General features: G+C 40.4%; 3 protein-coding genes across 3 annotated transcripts in view; 1 reads left to right on the top strand and 2 right to left on the bottom strand.

The window, feature by feature from the left end:
- Positions 1 to 879: 879 nt before the first annotated feature.
- Positions 880 to 21,099, top strand: part of cmss1 (cms1 ribosomal small subunit homolog) — a 32,580-nt gene continuing 12,360 nt past the window's right edge. Inside the window, exon 1 of the mRNA XM_085374638.1 lies at positions 880 to 928. Within this exon, the coding sequence (XP_085230764.1) occupies positions 880 to 928 (49 nt within the window). The remainder of the gene's footprint in view (positions 929 to 21,099) is intronic.
- LOC146615975 (filamin A-interacting protein 1-like) lies at positions 3,919 to 6,505 on the bottom strand. Its single transcript, XM_085374100.1, has one exon. It carries the CDS (start codon positions 6,197 to 6,199, stop codon positions 4,016 to 4,018), a length of 2,184 nt encoding a protein of 727 aa, XP_085230226.1. The 5' UTR covers positions 6,200 to 6,505; the 3' UTR covers positions 3,919 to 4,015.
- Positions 16,776 to 17,889, bottom strand: LOC146615974 (filamin A-interacting protein 1-like). Its single transcript, XM_085374101.1, has 3 exons — positions 17,788 to 17,889; positions 17,496 to 17,666; positions 16,776 to 16,982 (listed from the first exon to the last, which is right to left on the bottom strand). Exons 1-3 carry the CDS (start codon positions 17,887 to 17,889, stop codon positions 16,776 to 16,778), a joined length of 480 nt encoding a protein of 159 aa, XP_085230227.1.

Genomic DNA, 21,099 nt, shown 5'->3' with positions numbered 1-21,099 from the left:
TTGCATTGCTGCAAATTTAGAGTTGTTTTTATTTGTGCTGAAGAATAAATTTGAGGCCAGTCACATGTCTCCCTCATGATACTGTGTGATGTATCTAAAGTGCCAAAAAATGTTGCAGTGTTTAATCAGAAAATACTGCACTGATTTCTTCTTGCAGCTGTTTCTCAGATTTATAGTGTACATATAACTTATTAATGCAATTTGCACTACTTGCTTGCACAGTCTTACTTTTTACTCCTCCTTAACTTGATCTCATTTTTATTTCATATTTATATCTATCTTTTTTTGGCCAGTTATTATAGTATTACAGTGAATTATAGTAATTTTATTATTAAATCTCACTTGTTCATTAAAAAAGCAATAGCAACTTGCTTAATGCATTGACTGTCACTGCATCGGGTGGCTCCCAGACACATTTTTATGCGCTCTCTGATAGTTAGGGATCCTGAGGCCGAGGCCCCTTCACTGTCCATGTGTACACAAGTAGAGACCAGTTTTGTTTTGTTTTGTTTCCCTGGTTGTCGTATGTTACCCACCTTTATTTAAGAGTCCCAGATATTATTTAACAATGAGCCACTTAGTAATCTTGTGATGAGACAAAAACATTTAGCATAATTTGAAATACTGTAACATTTCAATGGGCGTTCCACCAAGTAAAAATAAATGTGCAAACAACTGTAACTTCGAAAAATGTATAATTATTGAATCTGTATGTGTAATCAATACACATGTATGCCTACAGTATAAAGTGTGTCAGCTAGTATTTTTGTTAGTATTGTATCAGTTTGTTACATTTAAAAATCCTACTGACTGTGAACGCAACCCTAGCTTGCTCTCTTAGCGGTATATTTGGATTGGACGGAGTATTAGCTAAAGAAAATGGGTGACGACTTGGGTGACGAGTGGTGGCAACACGAGTACAAATCAGGTATTTGGGTTAACCATGTACATTTGACTTCTCTTGTTGTATTGGAGGTCCTGGTGTAGTCTAAGGAAACACAACGGTAGCTTGGAGCTGTTGCAGAAATTGTCGGCTATAGTAAGCTAACGCTAGCTAGCAACAATCGCAGCAGTCTGAGTTACTGTTAACCCCTGGGTACATTCGTGCAATATTAACCTAAAGTACACATAGCGGCAAGTGAAAAGACAAAGCAGTGCTAACTGTGACTTACGTCTGGTTAGTTATTATCCGCATTGGTCGCAGTAGTTATTATGAGCAGGGGGTGTATTAACACGTGTTTTTTTTTCACCTGTTTTTTATGTGCGGGTCACTGCAGAAAACGAGGTTATAGGACAGGTAAAGTTGCTCTAATGTCCCCTATCGTGCCCTTCGCTTTCTTTCAACTTAAAAATGAACTGTCTTACACGCATAGGTTTAAGCATCCAGTGGGCTGTACCCACGTTTCTTGCCACATATCAACACAGGAAGTTCCCTGCGGCTACTTCTGGAACAGCTTCATGCACTCTGCATACCAAAAGAGGGCAGTCGTGCTGTTTTAGGACGAATGACCTGATTGTGTAGCGATCATATTGGAATGTGAGCATGATGCTGTATTTTCGAGAGTCATTAGCAATTTTTAAGCTAAATATGTTCATTCACGTTTTCTGCATTTGTTGTCTCCGCACATGCACGCAGAAACGAAACATAATATGCCAGGTGTTAGTGCACATGTCAGTAAAATATATTGAATTGAGCCATACCAGCCTCAGTTCAATTTCTGATCCTTATTACGTTAGTTATATAATGCAATATACCGCTCTTTAATATTATACAGGTGTTAACGTTGCTTTACAATAATAAACATCTGTGTGTTTACAGATCAGCGCAGACTTTAATTGATTAGTTGATCTATTACTTATATAATACATATATTTTACTTATATATTAATTTATTAGAGTTTGCCTATTTGTTTACTACAGTTTCCTCTTGGGGCTGATTGACCACTTCTGTAAAATCTGCATTCTTTCATAAAAGTTGGGATTTGTTCATGATGAAAGTCATGACCAGGCAGTGAGAAGGGTTCTACAAGTTGCCTGTTCTCCATGTGTCCTGGGCAATGAGCTGTGATCACTTTGAAATGCTTCAGCAGAATGTATTATCTGCACAGGTGATACTCTCCAACCTTTCATGCTATTACTTATGTAAACCCATGTGTGTTTTTATTTCCAGAGATCTGTGCAGCGCTTTCTTTTTGTAGGTTTGCCCCTGGCATAACCGTCCTTCCGTGCGTTCATATCACAGAGCTGCTTGACAGAAATGGCTGCAAGGCTGACAGAAAATTGACAGGGCTGTAAAGCAGAATTGAAGTCTGTTAGACGGAGGATGGGATTGACTTTGAAGTCTTAAGAATAAGGCAGCAATTTGCAAGAAGCAGTGCAACATTTTCCTGCTTTTTTCTATATTTTTTTTTCTTCCTTTTTTGCGATGATGTGTCTCGTGGCCAAATTCTCAAACCAATAATAAAGGGTCTCACAAGAGCCCCTGTCAAGTTGCACATTAATATTTCTCTGCAACTGTTGTTAGATACACACTATTTGTAGGCTTGCTGCCAGCGTCTCTCCCCCCAGGACATGTAATGGTATCCCCCAGTGTTGTCAGCTAGTTTCCTATTTGGATGGCACAGCTCATCATGACTTGGTGACTAGATTTCATTTGCTGAAGTGTCTTAGGCTATTTATTTCTGCCACACTGTGTAACTGTTCATTTTGTCATGTTGCACTTAAAAATATCTAATAAGGGTTGTGTTCACTTAAAACAGCAAAGGCTGCTGTTATGGTTTCAGGGTTGATGCGAGCTTATTTAAAGGAATCGGCTGACCTAATTAAAAAGAATAAATTGATTGCTGTTGTTTAACTTGTGTGTTTTTCCAGCCTTATTGAGCTTTTGCAGAAGTTATCACTGTGCTTAATGTGTGAGGATTATCTGTGCTATTTCGGAAACTAAGGCAGTAAACTGTATTTTCTCCAAGATAAACAATAATTCCTTATTCCTGTGCATATTTTTCTTTCATAACAGATTTAATTTTCCATTACTTTTTTCAACAGTACACTTGTTTTTCTTCTTTTTAGCATTCTTCATCTGAATCTTAAATAGGTGTCTTGAAAGCAACAGAATTATTGTTTAGCTGAACTTTGAGAACCAAAACTACTTTTGTCTACATCATACAGGCTGTAGAATCATAAAGTAAGCACATCAGTATGGTGACACAATGCCTCATTAATCTATAAATTGGGATATTTGTGTGGCAGGAGAAGGCACATGCTGAATACTTTGCGGGGTCTTGCTTGTTTTCACAGCACAGGAAAGCAGTGGAAATGTATCTATTAAACCTTTTTAAATGATTTAATTGGATCACTTGTCACTTTGAAATTAGTTAAATGCTAATAATAACAATTACAGTTCATAATATTTACTAAAAAGTAAATTAGTGGCCAATTCACAATTAAACCTGGACACCTCCTCCATCACCAAGTGTTCCAAGTTTCCTTGCATTAGGGGGGAAAAAGGTTTTTGAGTCGAACCCAGCTCAGCAAACATATAAAGCTTTTTTTTCTTCCAGTAATTCATCAAACATCAAAGCACTGTTTTGCACTCACTTTTTCCCAAATCCAGCTGTTTTGCATTTAAACTGGCAAGCGACCCAGTTCCTCTGAGAAGTATTCAGTATGAATACATAGAAAACAAGATAACTTTTAATGAACAAGGGAAAAAAAGGAATGTTATTGAAACACTGACATCTCATTTATGTCTTAGACAGGCACTTGACATTCAATGAAGGGTTGTTAAAGTCAATAAATCTTGAGACAGTAATCAAATAAAGTAAGCTTTACAAAGGCTCTCATTAAACAAACATGACGAAACATTCAAATACATCAAAATACTTTTGCATTTGCAGAATTATTTTGGTTGTGTAGAGTTTAAAATGATGACTGAGGACATATTTTTTGCAAAATACATATTATATATTTGTATTTCACCTAAATACAAAGACTGCTTATTGTAACATTTAAGGATTATGATCCTGGCGAGCTAGCAGGGGATATAGTGATGCTACTTGTAATCTTTCCAACACCTTTTACATGACAGCCGTTAGTGAGTACTTGAGTTCTTTGTTCATGTCGAACATAGTATGGCCCAACGGGCTGTGGGAAATTGTGGGTCATACCATGTCGGGGCTGGAAATATGGGCTCCCCAGATGGATGTGGATCTTACTGTCCTCTGTTGTGATGATACTGGGACTTGAGTCAGGGGTACTGGACCTCGAATGGTACCAGCCGTTCTGCTGTTCAGGTGTCTTGCAGAAAATAGTCTGATCTGTAACCTCTGCTGGCTCCGGAGAGCAACTCCTGACAGTTACGATCTGAATAGGAGAGCTGTTGTGGTCGGGTGTGACAGAGCGTGAGCAATTTGGGCTCAACATTCGAGACATGTTCGCACCGTCAAGGGGGGAGATGGCACGGTCAGGGTTGGAAGTGGGGGTCTTAGGGTTCTGGATGATGGTAATTCTCTGCTTAGGTGAAGCTCCACTCGTCGGGATTAGGGCTGTGCTGGTGTATGATGACGCTGTCTCTCCAGTTGGGCTACTGATCTCGAGCATTGCTGTGTTGAGGACATGATGCGGTGTTACTTTGATGTGCAGTGGCTGACCTGGTGTGTGTGTTAACATCATAACTTCTCCATTAATTGTTGGGTGCATTTCTGTCCCTGAGTGGCTGCTGTCCTGGCTTAGGTTGTTATTTGTACTGTTTAAGCTGTTAAGGCTGTTGACAGGAGAGCTCCTTTTGTTGACGATCTCTACATTATGGTTTGGGTCTGTGTCACCATTTTGTTCATCTAGTTTCTTGCTGTGCCTCCGATAGTCAGGAAGCAGGCTCTGTGCAGGCTCAGTTTGTACCTCTCTGGTGGTCTGATCATGGACTGCAGTGTGTTTGCTGGCACTGGGTTTCACACTATTGATTTGTCTGTATCTGTCTAGCTCACCAGTAAGTTCCTTCATCTCTCTGGCCAGCTCTTTGTTCTTGGCTTCTTGCTGGTTCAGTTTTCTTTGCAGTGCGGATTGATCCACTTGCATCCTGCAGATGGATTCTTCTGTTCCCATCAGCTTCTGGAGTTTCTCTTTCAGGCTGTCTACTTCTCTGGTTAAGAGTCTAGATTTAACCTGCTCCTTCTGAAGGCGGCAAAGGAGAAGGTGCTCCTGGTTGACCTCCTGCTTCTCTGCCTGCTCGTACCTTGAAAGCTCTCTCTTTGTCACTTCCAGCTCCTCTGTTAGAGCTTGGGTCCTCGTCTTTTCCTCATGGAGCCTCTTTTCAAGACACTCAAAGTCCTCTTCCAGTTTCATCAGTTCTCCCTCCAGCACTTCCTTATCCTGGAGTCTCTTTTGCAGCATTTCTAACTCACGGGTCAGTTCTTTAACTTTGTTGTCCTCAGTTTGGCAGTAATAGGCAGTGTTATTTGGAATAGAGGTGTATGAGTATTTGTCCTCTTTTTCTTTCCTGTTCTCCAAGACCTGTAACTTCTTCTTCATTATAGTTACCTTATTCTGTAGTTCTCTGTTTCTTTCCTCCTCTTTGTTCAGACTGTCCAGGAGATCATCTTTTTCCTTTGCTATGCTCTTTATTGTTTCTTCCAAGTCCACTTGAGACCTCAGTGCCTGCAGCCTGTCCTCTCTCAGCTTTTCTGTCATTGTGGCCAAATTGCCATGCTCGTTTCTTTTGCCCTCCTTCCTATGTAGTTTTTCCTCAGCCTGTCGGAGTCTCTCAGCCATAGTTTTTCTGTCCTCCACCAAAGCTACAGTAAGTGACCTGAGCTTGCCAAGATCTTGTCTGACGACCATTTCACTCTTCTCCAGTTGGCTCTCAACGGCCTCTAGATCTCTTACCTTTAGCCTTAAAGTGTCAAGTTCATCAGAAAGCATTTTGCTGCCCTGTCTCTCTTGCTCCAAGCTGTTTTTTAGGATGCTGCAGTCCTGTTTGCTCTTGCCTAAAGCCTCCTCCATCCTGTCCAGTTCACTAATTCTGCTGTTGAGTTTATCCACTTCAGCTTTCAGGCTACGGCAGTTGCTGGTCTCCTTCGCTAGTCTGCTGTCCAGGTCTCGACATTGTTCCGCCATGCGTATCAGCTCTTCATCTTTTCCCTCCATTTGCACCACCCTTCTCCTCAGTACCTCAACCTCTGACAGGAGGCTTAGGGCTGTCATGTTGTTCTGGCTTTTGTGGAAGAGGGAAACTTGATTGTGGCGCTCAACCTCGATATGCAGAGATTTTAGTTCCTCCCCCACCTTTGCTCTTCGTCTAGGAGCACTAAGCCTCTGCTTGATATGGTCAGTGATAGCCGTCAGTTCTTTGGTACAGCGTTTCTGCTCCTCCAGCAGCTTGCTCAGTCTCTCTTGCTCCTTTACAACTAGCAGTGCAAAAGCCTTCAGCTCGGTCAGCTCCTTTTTTAGAATGGATGCTTCTCTTTCATGTTTCTTCTCTTTAATTTCCTGGTACTCTCTTTCCTTTTTAAGCAACAGCTTGAGTCTGCAGAGGAAAAGAATTGAAATGTATTGTCAAACAGAATAATGCAGCCAAGTTTTATTGTGTAACTGACTCATTTCAGCCCCCAAAGGGCACTTTTTATGTTTACAGCTAACCTCTTGAACTCACAAAATGTCCTAAGTTGTGTATTTCCAGCATAAACATTTATTTTGTTTTTCAGAAGAATCTGAATAACAGTTTGTTGCCCACTCAGTTTCCCCCAGAAGCAAAGGAGGCTTTTTTTTTTTGCACATCTGTGTATTCCTGTGAAATGTACAACATGAGGACATGTGTGTATATTTCTTTATGTTTGTGTGTTTCTTTCAAAGCAACAGCCATTCTGTGGGATGTTTTGACTCACATGGCAGATGGTCCCTTGGCAGGGAGTATTGGTTAATTAAGAAGTTTCTTTACCCTTGAGTACCCTCAATGCTGCATCCAATCACCCTCCTTCTGTGCACCTCAAATGTAAACCCCACTTTAAGCTAAGAGAGTCAGGAATTCCCCTCTGTTCTTAAAGTAATTACAGACTGACTACTTTTACCAAGTGCTGTCACTCCTCACATTCCCCCAGATGCGCACGAGTTCTGTACAAGCATTAATTCATACTGTGTATTTTGTCATCTTAGTGCATGAGACATATGCTCCAATGTGATCTGTCGCCGGTGTATTTTTACTATTCGGAATGGGAGAGTTTGGACTTTTTGTGTCATGCTATTTTGCACTCTAGAGGTATATCCACAGTTCACATAGCAGAATCTTTTAAAACAAGCACACATTAAAAACAGTGACAGTGTAGTCCAGACATTTAGCTCTACTTGTGTATAATTCCAGATCCTCTATATTGACTTGAAACTAATGAGTTTTTTTGTTTAATTTTTTAAAATATAAGGCTACTAATGTTAAATCTCAAATACGAGACTGAACATTGTGTTTGTGAAAAGAATAAAGCGCGCTGTTAATTAAGATGTTTCTCTTACAACTTTAATCTTGGAGTGTGTTTTGAGTGAGTTTAATTAGTGCAGTTTAAATAGTTGTAAGTGGAACAAATGGGTGGTTATGAACTCGCTGTTAAGTATTTCTGTTTTTAATAAGATCATTCACTGATGAGTTGTTATATTGTTTCTCTTGACTTTGAGTAATGTGTTGATTCCTTTTAAATGCAGAAAATTGCAAAAAGCAAAATCTTCAAAATAATTTTCTACATCTAAATCAACACCTTGGATACCTTTTGAACAGCTCTGTTGCAAAGCAATCTCTTTGTTTAATCTGTGTAGAATTAGCCAACAGTTACGTTATCCTTATCAGCTTATCTTGCAGTTGTAAATCGGGTTTTAAATTGGGAAACGTTTCTAAATGCATGTCTGCATCTTTTTGCTGTAGAACAAAAAATTTTTCGTTCCTACCTGTGCAGTTCAGCTGGCCCGTGTCCTTTTTTTTCTTTTTGGAAAAAAAATCCTCAAAAAATAAATTGCCTCCACTCTTTTACCTCTCCCTTTCCCAGAGATCCCAGTGATGTGGACGTTCCATCCGGAAAACCAAACATTATGAGAAGTGCTCCGCACAGAGACTCTCTCGCACTCAGTGGCGCCCATTACATCATCAGCAAGTCCTTATATGGGACTGTACAGGCTCTACTTCTGTGTGTGTGTGTGTGTGTGTGAACATGTGTGTTTGTGTGTGTGTCTTTTTTTTCTGGAGTTCAGCCCACTGCAGATGAGGTCATTGTGTAGCAATGCCAAAGAGGCTAATGGGAAGGAGTGTGTGTGTGCGCACGCAAAGAAAAGTCTTCAATCACCATTCAATCTGCAAGGATAACACCCTCAGTTTGCAGGATTAGTTTAACCGAACATTTAACCATAACCATGCTACATAAATTCTTAACCTGCCTTGGCGTGTCCCAGAAGCATGCAGACCAGTTTATATGTTGTGTGCTTGGAGTTTGAATATACTTCAAGAAGAAAAAACATGTTTTGTGAGTTGTAGCAGCTTTGCCTGGGGCCCGATAACCTGACTGGGAGATGACATCATCAGTTCATCGGCCCTCAATTGCATCCATATGTCCCTCTTTTTTTCCTCTCTTTCTCTCTCCTCAACACATTCTCTCTTTTGTGAGTTATTTTCTCTTTCTACATTTTTGCTTCTAGTTATGAAAATGCCAATCTTTTTTTCCCTCTCATGCCATCATCAACTTTCACTTTATCTATATCTTCTTTTTGATTACTCAAGTCGTGAACTGCGTGCTCAGTATAGCGTGATTATACTCCTTTATTCTCGCAGTTAGTCTCATCTGTCACAGGAATGAAAAAGATAATAAATAGGTGTTAATGTTTAAGCTTTTTAAATGATTGTGCTAAACAAAATCAAAAAAATATAGATTTTGTTCCATTTATTTGCAATGTTTTTCACTGCTAAATAAACCTGTGGTGGTACTTTCTTTTTTCCCCTCTGTCGAGCAAACTCATGTAGGCCTCAAATAAAAGAGGCCTTTTCCCTCATGAGGCATGTCGCAGTCTCACAAGAATTTAGAAAACAGGCAAAAAGGTGCACTTAAACTTCGCTTTTTAGATATTTATGTTCACAAGCTTTTTTTTTTTTTATATGAAGCATGCCAAATTAAACCCCACTGAAACTACTTAGACACAGGTCAGGTATAGAAACAAGAAATCGCACATGCAATGTGTGTGCAATGCACAAGAATATTTAAGCTGTTTCTGTCAGCAGAGAATCCATCTCGAATCATTTGTGTCATAGTTTAACATGTGAACGTCTTCCATTTAGAGACACAACCTCCTCTTCATAACAGACTCTACAAGTTGCATAACTTGGTGATGTAAGGCTGTATTCTGTGCCTGGTTGGTATTTGCTTTAATCCCTTAATTGCTTCATGGCAACTGTGGCTGCCTGTTCTAAAGGCATAGATAGCTGTGGTTGATAACATTTCATTTCTAATTGTTTTTGGTTTGTAATGGTGATTACTTATTGTTGAAGAAGATTATCATGTTTTATTAAAACACAGAGTGGCATTTCTAATATTTAGTTTGCCCTTAATTGCATAAATTGTAACTTTTTTCTTCTTTTTTTACTGCAGGATTAATAGACCTCTTGTCTTAGGCTCTGTTTTAATGAAATGTAGCTGATAAAATGGCAGCAGCTAAGCACGAGTCATCAGACGTTTTTGGTCTGCAGTGGTCATTATAAAATGTACTGTGCCACTGGGTAATTAACGTGACACAAGCAGAATTTTAATTTAAAAAAATTCCATGAAGCAGCCACCTAAGACACACACAGCCTTGTTGTTTTTTGCTTTATTTCTGGGTCTGAGATTTACAGTTATTTTCCTTTAACCCAAATGAAATGAAAATAATCTGATAACCAAAATGCAGAAAGTTAAAGTTGAAAGTCAATTTTCCAAGTTTTAAAACTTCACACCTTACTTGAAGCCCCTTAGTGGGAAACAGATCTTGCCCAACTGGGAGGACACCCAAAGTGGAGTCACAGGATTTGGTTGATTACAAGTCTAGGCACGTATGATGATTTATTATTGGCTAATTAAGGTACCTTTGCCATCTTAGAATATGTTCACTATCAAAAGTGGCCTTTTATGCTTTGATATGCTTTGGAAATTACAACACTTAAAAGAACCTTTAACTTTTGATCAAAGTAATATTGAAATGATCAAAAGCCAGGCCAAGTTGCATTGCTTGTGTTTTGCATTTTTATCAGTAAAACCATTTCAACTACTTCTACCTCCATGGAAGACAGTGACACTATCTTAATTATATACTTATACTGTATTATATACTAAATACTATAAGATTCAAACTTTCTTTTTGCCATGACCTTTATAATTATTTTGCCAGGAAAGAGAGATTTGAGATATTTCTCTTGTGTGAGAAAGATCCTCCTCATTCCTTTGAATATCTATGCACATACCAACTCCCATATCAGAGTTCATGAGGTCCTCTTTTACATAGAGGAGGAGTTGGCATTTCATCCAGTTCTTGAAAACTCATATTTGGGGGTTAAAAGAGCGCGCGCGCACGCACACACACACACACACACACACACACACACACACACACAAGAAATGCCGATATGTAATATGTCTCTTATCCGAGTGTAGCACTCTCCTCTGTTTTCTTAGCTCCTATTTTCATGCAGAGGTATAATTTTCTTTTTCTTCTTTTTTAAGGCTGTCACATTTGACAAATCCTTCTTTTTTCTAAGAGCGCTCATATAAATGGCACATTGAAAGTACAGAAAGAAAAGCAGCTGCTTAGTCAGTCGGTGTTGGCTTTCTTCCCTTCATTTATCTAAATGTTTAATAAAATTGAAAGTATGAATAACTGACCTCATCTGCTCACTATAGCTAATAAATGGGCCCAACAGCTTGTGATCGGGGCAGTGCTTCTTCTCTGAGTTGATTCACTGCCAGATCCTGATAATTTCTGAACATCTTCTGACACTTCATTGGCTGAGCAGGCAGATGGCGAATGCGTTTGAGTGAGGGACGAACAGAACATCTGCGGGTTTCTGCTTTGGCACAGCCGTGTTTATTGTGTTGCTTTTCTCTTGGTTCTCTAGTAATTCAGGTAATACAGGAATAACATTTTCAGTTCTTCGTACAACTATAAAACGTTATACAAGGATTGCCGCGGGTCTCATTTGCAACAGCACATCTGTTGCATGTATGTGATATGAAGTTCTGAAAATTTTTTGTTTATTAACCATGTAATACAATACCTCATTAGTTAAAGAGTTTTCATTATGACCTGAAAAACTTGGCTTGAAAGCAAATGTGAAGTACAAATATTCCTCTTCTCCTCTTTGTGAAAACTTCAAGTCTTTTTGTTGAGTTGGCAGCCAGTGCAATTACATTTTAGCCAGTGTTAAATTAATAAAATTAAAAACAGAAGAGGCTATTCAGTTTCTTTCCAGTTGTGTATAATAGTAATTTATCAAACAACTCCTTTTGTCTACAGACATTTTACACATGAGGCTGATGCTGGATTAACCAGTTAAGATGCATTGTTTTGACTGGCCATCAAGGCTCTGCTCTGATGCTAGCGCTAATGGGATCACAGTTTCACCGTCTGGAGTCAAGCTGTTTAAGAAAAGGGACTGGACAGTGTGTGCCAATTACATGGATATCACCCTTCCCGCCTGCCTTTTATTTTCTCTGCCAGAGTCCTGAAAAAGGGGTTGAGACTGATAGTTGAGCCTCAGTTTTAGGCTGAATGCTGGTTTCATCTAGGCTGTAGTGCAGCAGACCAATGTTTTACCCTCCTGCGGTTTTTGTTGCACTGAGGAGCCTTGAGTTTACTAAATAAGTCTACATGTGGTATGTAGACTAACAATGCAGATTCCCCAAGGGTTTCTGCAGGGCTTTCCACAGAGAAAACCAGGGTTTGCCTCTCCTTGCTATACATTGCCTCAACCCTTGAACTGAAAGACGTGTTTACTTTCTTGGCAATAATTTGGACCTGTTTATTGTGTGTGTTGAACTTTGGCCTAGGCTTGATCTTGCCTCTATTACTTTTTGTATATTTTGTAGCCAGATTTGAAGGCATAGAAGCTGCGAGGAAGGAAGGCATCGAGCAGGTGATAAAGCGCCACCATCCCAGGAGGACTCCCAGTACTCACTTAAACAGTTTGCAGCTGAGTGTGCTGCAGCTGCAAAACACATCAGCGTCTTTAAACCCGAGGCCACAGTTTTCACTTGGTAACGGATGTTATTATGATGCTAAAATGGACTAAATGATTAGAAAAACAAAGAATGAAGGAAGAAAACCAAAACTGTACCAGATACTCAGGTTGACGTAATTCTTGTTGATATGCTAATTTGATAGAGTTACGCTGTTCAGCTCTCCCGTCTGGTTAGTCTCCTCCTCCTTTGGCATTTCAACACAGGAAAAGAAATAGCGGAGGGGGGGGGGGGCTGTAGTGCTAATTGGCAAACAATATAAGCTAACACCCTAATCTAAGGTGATAAACATGGAACAGTTATATGTATGCATTGTCCCTTTGAGCATATGACATGAACATGTTAGGATGAAAGTATTTTAGCTAACTTGAGAATTTAACCCAAAGGACTAAAGTGTACAGCCTCATAGGGCTGTTTTAAATAATCCTTTTTAGATCATGTGCATTCCTTTCCTGCATCTGTAGTGCTCACTGATGATGTATTGATGAGAAAGCCACATCAGTTGTAAAGTGAAAACATGATAGCTCTAAGAGTGGTTTTGGGTAAAGTCTATGAAGAGTTTGTGATTCTGAACTGAAATGGACAGATGAGAGCATTGATGTCCCTTGTATGTTGAACATGTGTGTGCGGTTAATGCTGAGATGCTGTCATCCCAGTAATAAACCATAGAAAATACGCACAGTCTTAAAGCATGTTCTGATAGCTGAGGTTGGAACAGCCAGATTGCTGCAATGGCATAGTGACGTGAAGATGTAATCGTCCTTTGACACATACTGTTGCGCAAAGTGGTGATACGATGTGTGTTGAATCTTCTGTATTAAATTATGGCTAAAACAAGTCATCTGTTGAGCATATGGCACCTGGTGGAGCTACTTTTCCAGGGAAACGAGGGGGGGAAAAAAGTGAGGGGTGCCGATTTTTAGCCAGGCCGTGTGGTTTTCTTGGCCTGGAGCATATACTTTGAGAAGAAACAGAGTAGATTGAAAGATAGTTGAAGAGGATTTGAAGTAAGAGTGGAAATTCTCGTTTAAATATTTAGGCATCTGCAAAGCAAGAAGCAAAGAAAAAAAAGACTGGACTGGGAAAGAGATGAAAGGGACAAGCGTATCACCATGTGCCTTATGTTGTTTACCCAGGGGATAAATGCAAGATTTAACTCAGCTCAAACCTATTTAAGCCAAACTCAAAGAAGCTGAAGTGCAGTCAGGAATGCAAAGAAGGGCAATAGAAACCTGTGCATTTTAGACAAACTATATCTTTGGAATACATAATTCAGCAGTTGGACAGATACCCAGCACGTTAAACATCCCTAGTTTGAGACCAGCCAGAGACAGAAAACCCATCCTCAGGGAGTCTGAAACTGGTGTTCTCCTAGTGCCTGGATAAATGGCAGGGTTGCGTCAAGAACCAGCATAAAATCTGTGTTAAATCAAATATCTGGCTCTATCCGATGTGATTCACCACTGGGATTTAAGAGTAGAGCAAATTTTGATGCTGTAAAATGCTACAAAATCAGAAGATTTTACAAGGTAGATTTTAGCATTTAGCCTAAAAGCAGACGGAAACACCTAACCGATTATCAAAATGGTTAAGTATTCTTTTAACTGACAAATAGAGCCTAAAAGCAAGGGTAGGAAGTAGAGCTGGGCGATATGAGATTTTTTCATATCACGATATGTTTTTTTCATTTCAGGCGATAACGATATCTATCACGATATAAGCCAAATAACTATATTTGTAAGATTTAAATGTGCCGTTGCTCACAAGTAAAATGTGAAATAATCAGCAGCTTGTTTTTATTTAAATATTTATTTCCCATAATAAGTTCAACAGGGTAGATGTACTTAAGGAACATGAGACTTTTTCAGATAAATAAAGGCAAATATTGCAAACTACACAAAAGGCAGCCGCTAAAGCGTTTAAGTTTCAAAATAGAACAAACAAAACAGACTAAATTGTCAATTCCACTTAGAAACAAAATATTAATTCTAAAAATAAATCTTAGTTTGTTTTACAGAAGAACAGACAAAACTGACTAACTTTTGTCAATATCAAATAAACTGAGAACTAAAAGGAAATTCTCAATCTCTCCTTGTTGTATAGCTTAGCTTTTCAAACAGTTTTAACAGTTACTTTAGTCTGACAAAAGCCGAATGACGAATTAGCGCTTCCAGTCAGAGACTGAGGCTACGTCCACACGTACACGGGTATTTTTGAAAACTGAGATTTTCCGTTTTCGTTTTAAAAAATAATCCCGTCCACACATAAAGGCAGAAATGAAGGAAAACGCTGCTATGAACATGCCAAAGCAGCAGGTGGCGCTAGATTCCTAACCGTGCAGAAATGTTGGCCAATCAGAAGTCTAGAAGCCTCGGTGGGAAAAAGTAAACAAAGCTGGGGCATAGAAGCAGAACCGAGTCGTATGTGTGGACGGACAGTAACTGTGTGTATATGTAAGCATTTAAACACTGCAGAGAGTAGAATTAACAGTATTGTAGAAATTCATTTCACCGAAACAATAACGTGGCGCACAGTGTGACGCATGCACCAGTTTATTGTATTTCCAGACTTGCTTTCGGCACAATTTACAGTGCACGCTACTCTGTTTTTTGTCAGACTTGAAATAGCCGAAATGCCTTCACACTACGGAACTTCTATGGCTCTTCCGTTCGACAATCTCTCCGGCATTGCAACCATCATCTGTTTTCTCTTCGGTCACGCTCGGTTGATTTTTCTAGTCGGCACACTCATTTCCTCCATTACCCGCTGGCTGCTTCCCAAACAAACACACGTGCGGCTTGGCACTTGTGCTGTACGTAACAAGTCACGCGACGTGACGCTGCGGCTGTGATTGGTTCGGCTCTGCGCTACTTAATTTGGATTGGCTGACCTTTTTTTTTTTTTTGAGGACAAGAGCGGCGAGGTCTATCGCGATAGCTTAATTTCTCTATCGAGTAAAAGTTATATCGCGATACATATCGTTATCGTTCTATCGCCCAGCTCTAGTAGGAAGTGAACCAGACAATAACCAGTGTTTCCCACACAGACTTTAGTTGGACAGTGTATCCAGGTATTTTAATTCCTGGCCAAGAACATTTGGTGATTCAGACTCATAATTTCCATCACGTCATTCCCTGCCAACTGGCTTGCTGACCCGTCTCACTGTTGTCGTGGCCCTCCACCATCATTCGCCTACTTCTCCAGAGTCTGATCCTGCAGATGAATGAGCTCAAGCTCCACCGTCTCACAGAGGCTGCAGATCAGAACAAGGACTACAAGCACTAGCTGCTCCCCATGACAGTGGAATTTGGAGACTTGACCAGGGCGCGAGGGACTCACTGGAGAGGCAGCTAGCTATTTTGCTCCTTTTTATGGTCTCCTTCTTTTAAGATCATTCTTTTAAGACAGCGTAGGTGTGTGTTCAGTTGGATTATGCTTTAGATTATTTAATAAAGAATGATGTTTTAGATATTTAGAAAGGAGAGCGGGCAAAGAGATGAAAGAACCTGTATGTTATGAACACTCAGGAATAAATGCGTCACACGGGGCTACAGACACACCACAGACATGCCATGTACTCATGTATTAATCATCATTAGGCCAAGATGAACCACATACTCTTTAAGTGAATATGTTTTTAGCTTTCCACATTGTGTTTGAAGAGAGAGAATTCTAGTGAACTTAATCGCTCTACTGGTATGACTATTTTTGGTCTTTAATTGCATATATGCCTGTGGTGGATCAGTAAAAGCCTTTTTTCAGTTTGGCATGCAGAAGCAGACAACTAGTCTCCTTCCAAGGCTGCAAGCCCAGTGCGGGTCCAGTCTCTACATAGCTAGATTACAGAGTGGACGCTGGAGGTACATGAACCAAGACAACCGGGAACTTCGACAAAACGACCTTTAAATTGCATGGGAGAACCAGTCACCACCTTTATGTTAGACCTAGCTTCACCCGTAGGCCACATCTAAATACGGTCTCTATTTGGTAAGGGAACATTTCTACCCACCAACAAACCCTCAGCACATTTCCTTACTTTAGAAGAAACCTTTAGCCTATACTGTGTTGTGCTGTTGAATGGGACATGAGAGCGCCAATTTAGCCTCTACATGTAATTGCAAGTGAGTGCATGTTTATGTGTTTACAAGGGGGAGTGAGCTGAGCCAGGTTGGCCACAAAGTCTAACCAAGTCCAGAACGTAATGGACTGTGTCTGAGTGGAGTAACTCCTAAGTACTGTCTTAAGGTCATATGTGTGTATATATAAATGCTGAGATGGAGCAGCCACTCACTCTGCCATGAAGAGCTTTACAGACCAACATAGACTAAAAGAATTTAAGCCTTCACAAGTGTACATCAGAGCTCAGGTCCGTCCCATCAGGTCTTATTCCAATGTACTGAAATACTTTAATCCCTTAGCCTTTCCTAGCTTGCTGTAACATTCCCTTCCTGAAAGGAATTGGTGGATATTTTTATAAGCCTAGCCTCAATATAGGCCAGCATGGGAGTATAAATGTAAAATATCAGTGTTGTCTTTGCTTGGGCATACATTTACATGTGTTGGGTTTGCTGCACAAACCTCTCTCTGTCCTGCCTCAGCAGAGTGGTAAGGCTGTTGCTCTTATGGATCAAAGCCCTGTGGCTTTTCTCTTGTTCCTCCAGCCTGTGCAGAGCCTCAGAGTGAGAGAGGGTAACCTCCTGAAGCTGCTTCATCATCTGTTTTGAGGAATGCTCGTGGGCTTCCACCAAGTGTTTGAGCTAAGAGGGGGGGGAAGGGAAAACAAAATGGGCATGAAGAGTAAAACTTTAGTTTACCTTGACTTGCTGAGAGTTAACCACAGGGAGAAAGCTCTCTCCTGTTGCCGTTCTGAAACCAAGACCGAATCCACAAGACAATCATCCGTGCTTACAAAATGCAACATAGTATGTAAATCTGATGAGTAAAGCTGTTATTATGTAAAAGCAACAAGAATTATTCTGCCCACATTATAATAGTAGGCATTTTTGATGAGCTTCTTCCAAGATTTTTGCTGCCACCCAGTCCACTTTGCTGTGGTAGAAATTAATTGAAAAAGTGCTCACTTACAGATTTTGTAACCATGGCAGAAGGATGGATTCAAAACATGCAACACCTGTACTGCAATTTAACAAATGTGTGCAATGATGCAGCAGTAATAGACACTCTTTTGTCAGACTGTAATGCATCCATCTCATTAAATTTGATTATCTCCTCCAGATGGTGTCTACATTCTTTCTGTTGGCAGTTAGTACCTCAGCATTAGGTCTTTCATACACATCCTGTAAGTGGTCCTGCTGGGCCCAGAGGGAGTCTCTCCGCAGGGCATGAAGCACCATCTTCTGTCTGCTGAAACCATAGTGGGTCCTCAGTAGACCTGAATCTGTCTGCTCTGATTTCAAAACAGGAATTACCTCATCCCTCGCCTGGTTCAACAAACACAGCAGAAAAACAGTGGCTTTAATTTCAGTTTCTTCTCATGAGTTCACAAGAGCTAGAGTGAACTACAAAATAAATGCAAATCCAATATGAAGTAAATCATCCTACCTGTAGTTCCCCCTCCAAAATGCTGAGCAGAAACAGCAAGTCATCACAGGACAGGCCTTCTCTTGTGTGTCTTCCCTTCCACCTCTCTCTCTTCTTTGGCATATTGTCCTTTTCAATTATGATTATCAGAGCCTGGTTAGGTTAAAAGACAGCCGTTTAGGTATTTCTTTATACAACCTTGAAGATGGGAAGAAATGTTGCTGCTTTTACCAATGGGGTATGTGAAGTCTGTCGTGGAGCTGGAAAAGCTGAGAAATAGGAAATGATTGGAGGTGACAGCTGAACATTGGTGAAAAAGAAAAATACATGCTTGGCATGAAAGAAGTTAAACAAGGTCATGAGTTGTTTTTACAGTACAAGTGGTTATTGTGTTGCTTTTGTAAGTGATGCAGATCATATAAGCTTTGATGAGCTAATCCAAAGTCAAGGGGGTCTCTTGTCATAACAGTTAGTGTTACTGAAATAGATAGGCCTGCGCCTGGCATTACTTTGCGTGCAGCTTATGTCATCTCATAGTCTTACTCTTAGCACATTTACAGCAACTGCTGTTAGTTTGGCTGATAAAATGGACTAAATGTTTCCATAAAGTAGGACAGTGATTACTGACCATATATCTAGATACTGTGTGTGTGCGCGTCCGTGTGTGCGCGTGTGTGTTATTAAAGCTAATCACATAAGTTAAACATTGTTTGCCGGCCAACTTTCTGTATGTTCTCACCCGAGACACAGAAAGCAATCCGGTTCATATTAGTGAAAGATGATGTCATCTCGCTACTCTTCAGCTCTGCTTTTCAGGCCCAAGTTCTGCCTGTGGGCAAGAACAGTCCTTATTCTATAGTATTTGGTCCTTTCCTTTTTAGATTAGTAACTGAAGGGCCTTGTGTTTTGAGGAAAAAGTATTTAAAATTTTAAAGTGCCCACAGATTTTTTATTTTTTATTTTGGGGGGGGTGGGGTTCAGTATGTCTGTTTGAAGACAGCTATACCTTCTCATATATTTCGTTGGTGCATGTTAGAAAGTCTGATACTGAACAGAAAAGCAGTGAGAGTCTTTATTTTTCTCAGTAGCTCTTGCTCTTACACAAGCACACAGACAGGCAGCATCTGCTTGTTTTCATCAAGGCCCGAGAGCAACTTTGAGGCTCTAAACAAGGTGAGCACTGGTACATAAGAGACAAACATTGTGCAAGAAGAAACAAACCAAACAGAAAAAAAGACAACCTTTAACTAGTTCAGACTTTAGCCAATAACATCTTTCAGATACTAAATCACTGTGAGAGTGCTGGCTCACTTAAAGGAAGGTGTCCACATTGAAGTATTTTTCTCTTGCCCTTGGTCTGGAAACAGAGTGAGTGACAATCTCAAACTCTCCCCCCTCCTCTTGATGCCTTCTCTGTATCAATTAGGAAGACAGATGAAGCTGTCTGGGCTGTCGATGCATTTCTTTTGTACTTCCCTTGACATTTAGCTACAGAAAAGGACAATAAAACCTCAGCACAGCTGTTTGGGAGTGTAGATAAAAATTGGAAAGCTGAGTGCTGCAATAAACACGACTACAAAGTAGAGCTGGGCGATATATCGAGTTTTTAAAAAATATCGATATATTTTTATACGAGATATAAGATGTGACAATATCCTTTATATCGATATAGTCTATGTTACGTTATAATTATACTTGTGGAGCCACAAGTTTGCCTCTCTTTCGTCCACTTTCGTCTTTACGCAACGTTACTCGGCCTCGCCTCTCCTTCACTGAACACAACTCCCCCTCCTCCCCCATCGCTTCACCTGCAGGAAGCGACAAGATGGACACGGCAAATCTCCGTTAACGAGTTACTGCGCATCGCCCCGTGCGTGGGGCTGGACGGCGTCAACGTGTTAGCTAGCTAACCATGCTAACGAGCTAACCACGCTAACGCCATGCAGCCCAGAGGGGCTGCACGGACTAAAATCCTTTCATTTTCTCAAAAGTTGACAGCGCGCCTTATGTATGAATTCTGGTTGTGCTTGATGGCCGCGAACCGATTTTATGTGGAACACGGCGCTCAGCAATCTGTCAAAAAATGTTTTAGTACGACTTTGGTAAGCTACGGAGCTGCACCGCTTGATGGATTGTCGGAGCATTACGGCTGAGCCTCTCGGAGTGATACGTACTGTGCTTCAACGTAATATTACCCTACTGTGTATAAGGACCATAAATGGCACCTGTTAAGAGACGTGGTTGCGAAGCGGATTTCAAACTCCAGGCTGTCAGTCACACAGTACAAGTTGGGAACAGAGCAGCTGTGAAATCTGTCTTTGTTATTGTGCTCAGCATCTTTTAGTTTACATTTTGACTGCACAATTGTGAGCTTTTTGTTATGCACAAAAACAACATTGTTTTCTTTTATTTATGGAGCATTATTATTTAATAAATGCTCATAATTTATTTTTGAGTAAATTTTATGTACATCTGCTCTATGTTAATAAAAGTGCCTGTGTGACATCTGGGACACAGCTTTGACTAAGAACTCTCTTTTTGTTCTTTCTTTATGGCTTTAAAAAAATATATCGAGATATATATCTTATATCGCCATCCAGCTAAAAAATATCGAGATATGAATTTTGGGTCATATCGCCCAGCCCTACTACAAAGTTATCATATCCTATTATAATTTGATATTATTTGTCCTGAGGCCCAGATTTGAATGATGGAAGGAATTGAGTTTGTGCACTAAAGGGAAAGTTTATAACTCATCTTGAATAGGTTCAGATAAATGCAGAGGGTCTGATGTGAGTTAGTGAGCTTTGGCACATATTTTCTATGATGGCCTGGGGTCTGTGTTCCTTGGACATGAGCATTAACATATTTCTTGTTCCTTTTGCCGTCCCGTCCTACGGTGCTTTTAATGTGTGCAAGTCGAGTCATGACACGTGCTGCTGTTTCCTTGCCCTTGGCACTCAATTGATTAATAGCGATGGGGCCGGAACGCCTCACTTGCTCTCTCTTGCTCTCACTCTCTTGCTTTCTCACACACACACACACTTACACACACACACGGACACGAGCCAGGCTGTGCTTTCTTTAGTGCCCACACAGTGTCTAGACCAGCACATGCTTACTGATGTCTAAGCACACTCGCACACAATGCCAGGCATGTGAAAATACCTCGGTACTTCAGTTGTGGCTCAGAGCCAAAGTCAGCCTTAATAATGGTTGCCAGGTCTGCCCTGTTGAGGACAGTCCGCTGGCAGGCAAGTTGGCAGCCTCACATGTGGCTGTGCCTCTGTTTGTTTATCCGAACACCACCGGGGGCAACATGCCTGCACCCCT

The sequence above is a fragment of the Diplotaxodon limnothrissa genome, linkage group LG16 (genome assembly GCF_057381915.1).
Source record: "Diplotaxodon limnothrissa isolate DT_005_m linkage group LG16, D_limnothrissa_male_GT1.1, whole genome shotgun sequence".
Taxonomy (NCBI): domain Eukaryota; kingdom Metazoa; phylum Chordata; class Actinopteri; order Cichliformes; family Cichlidae; genus Diplotaxodon; species Diplotaxodon limnothrissa.
The sequence above is the reverse complement of the archived record's forward strand: the minus strand, read 5'-3'. Positions and strand labels throughout refer to the sequence as shown.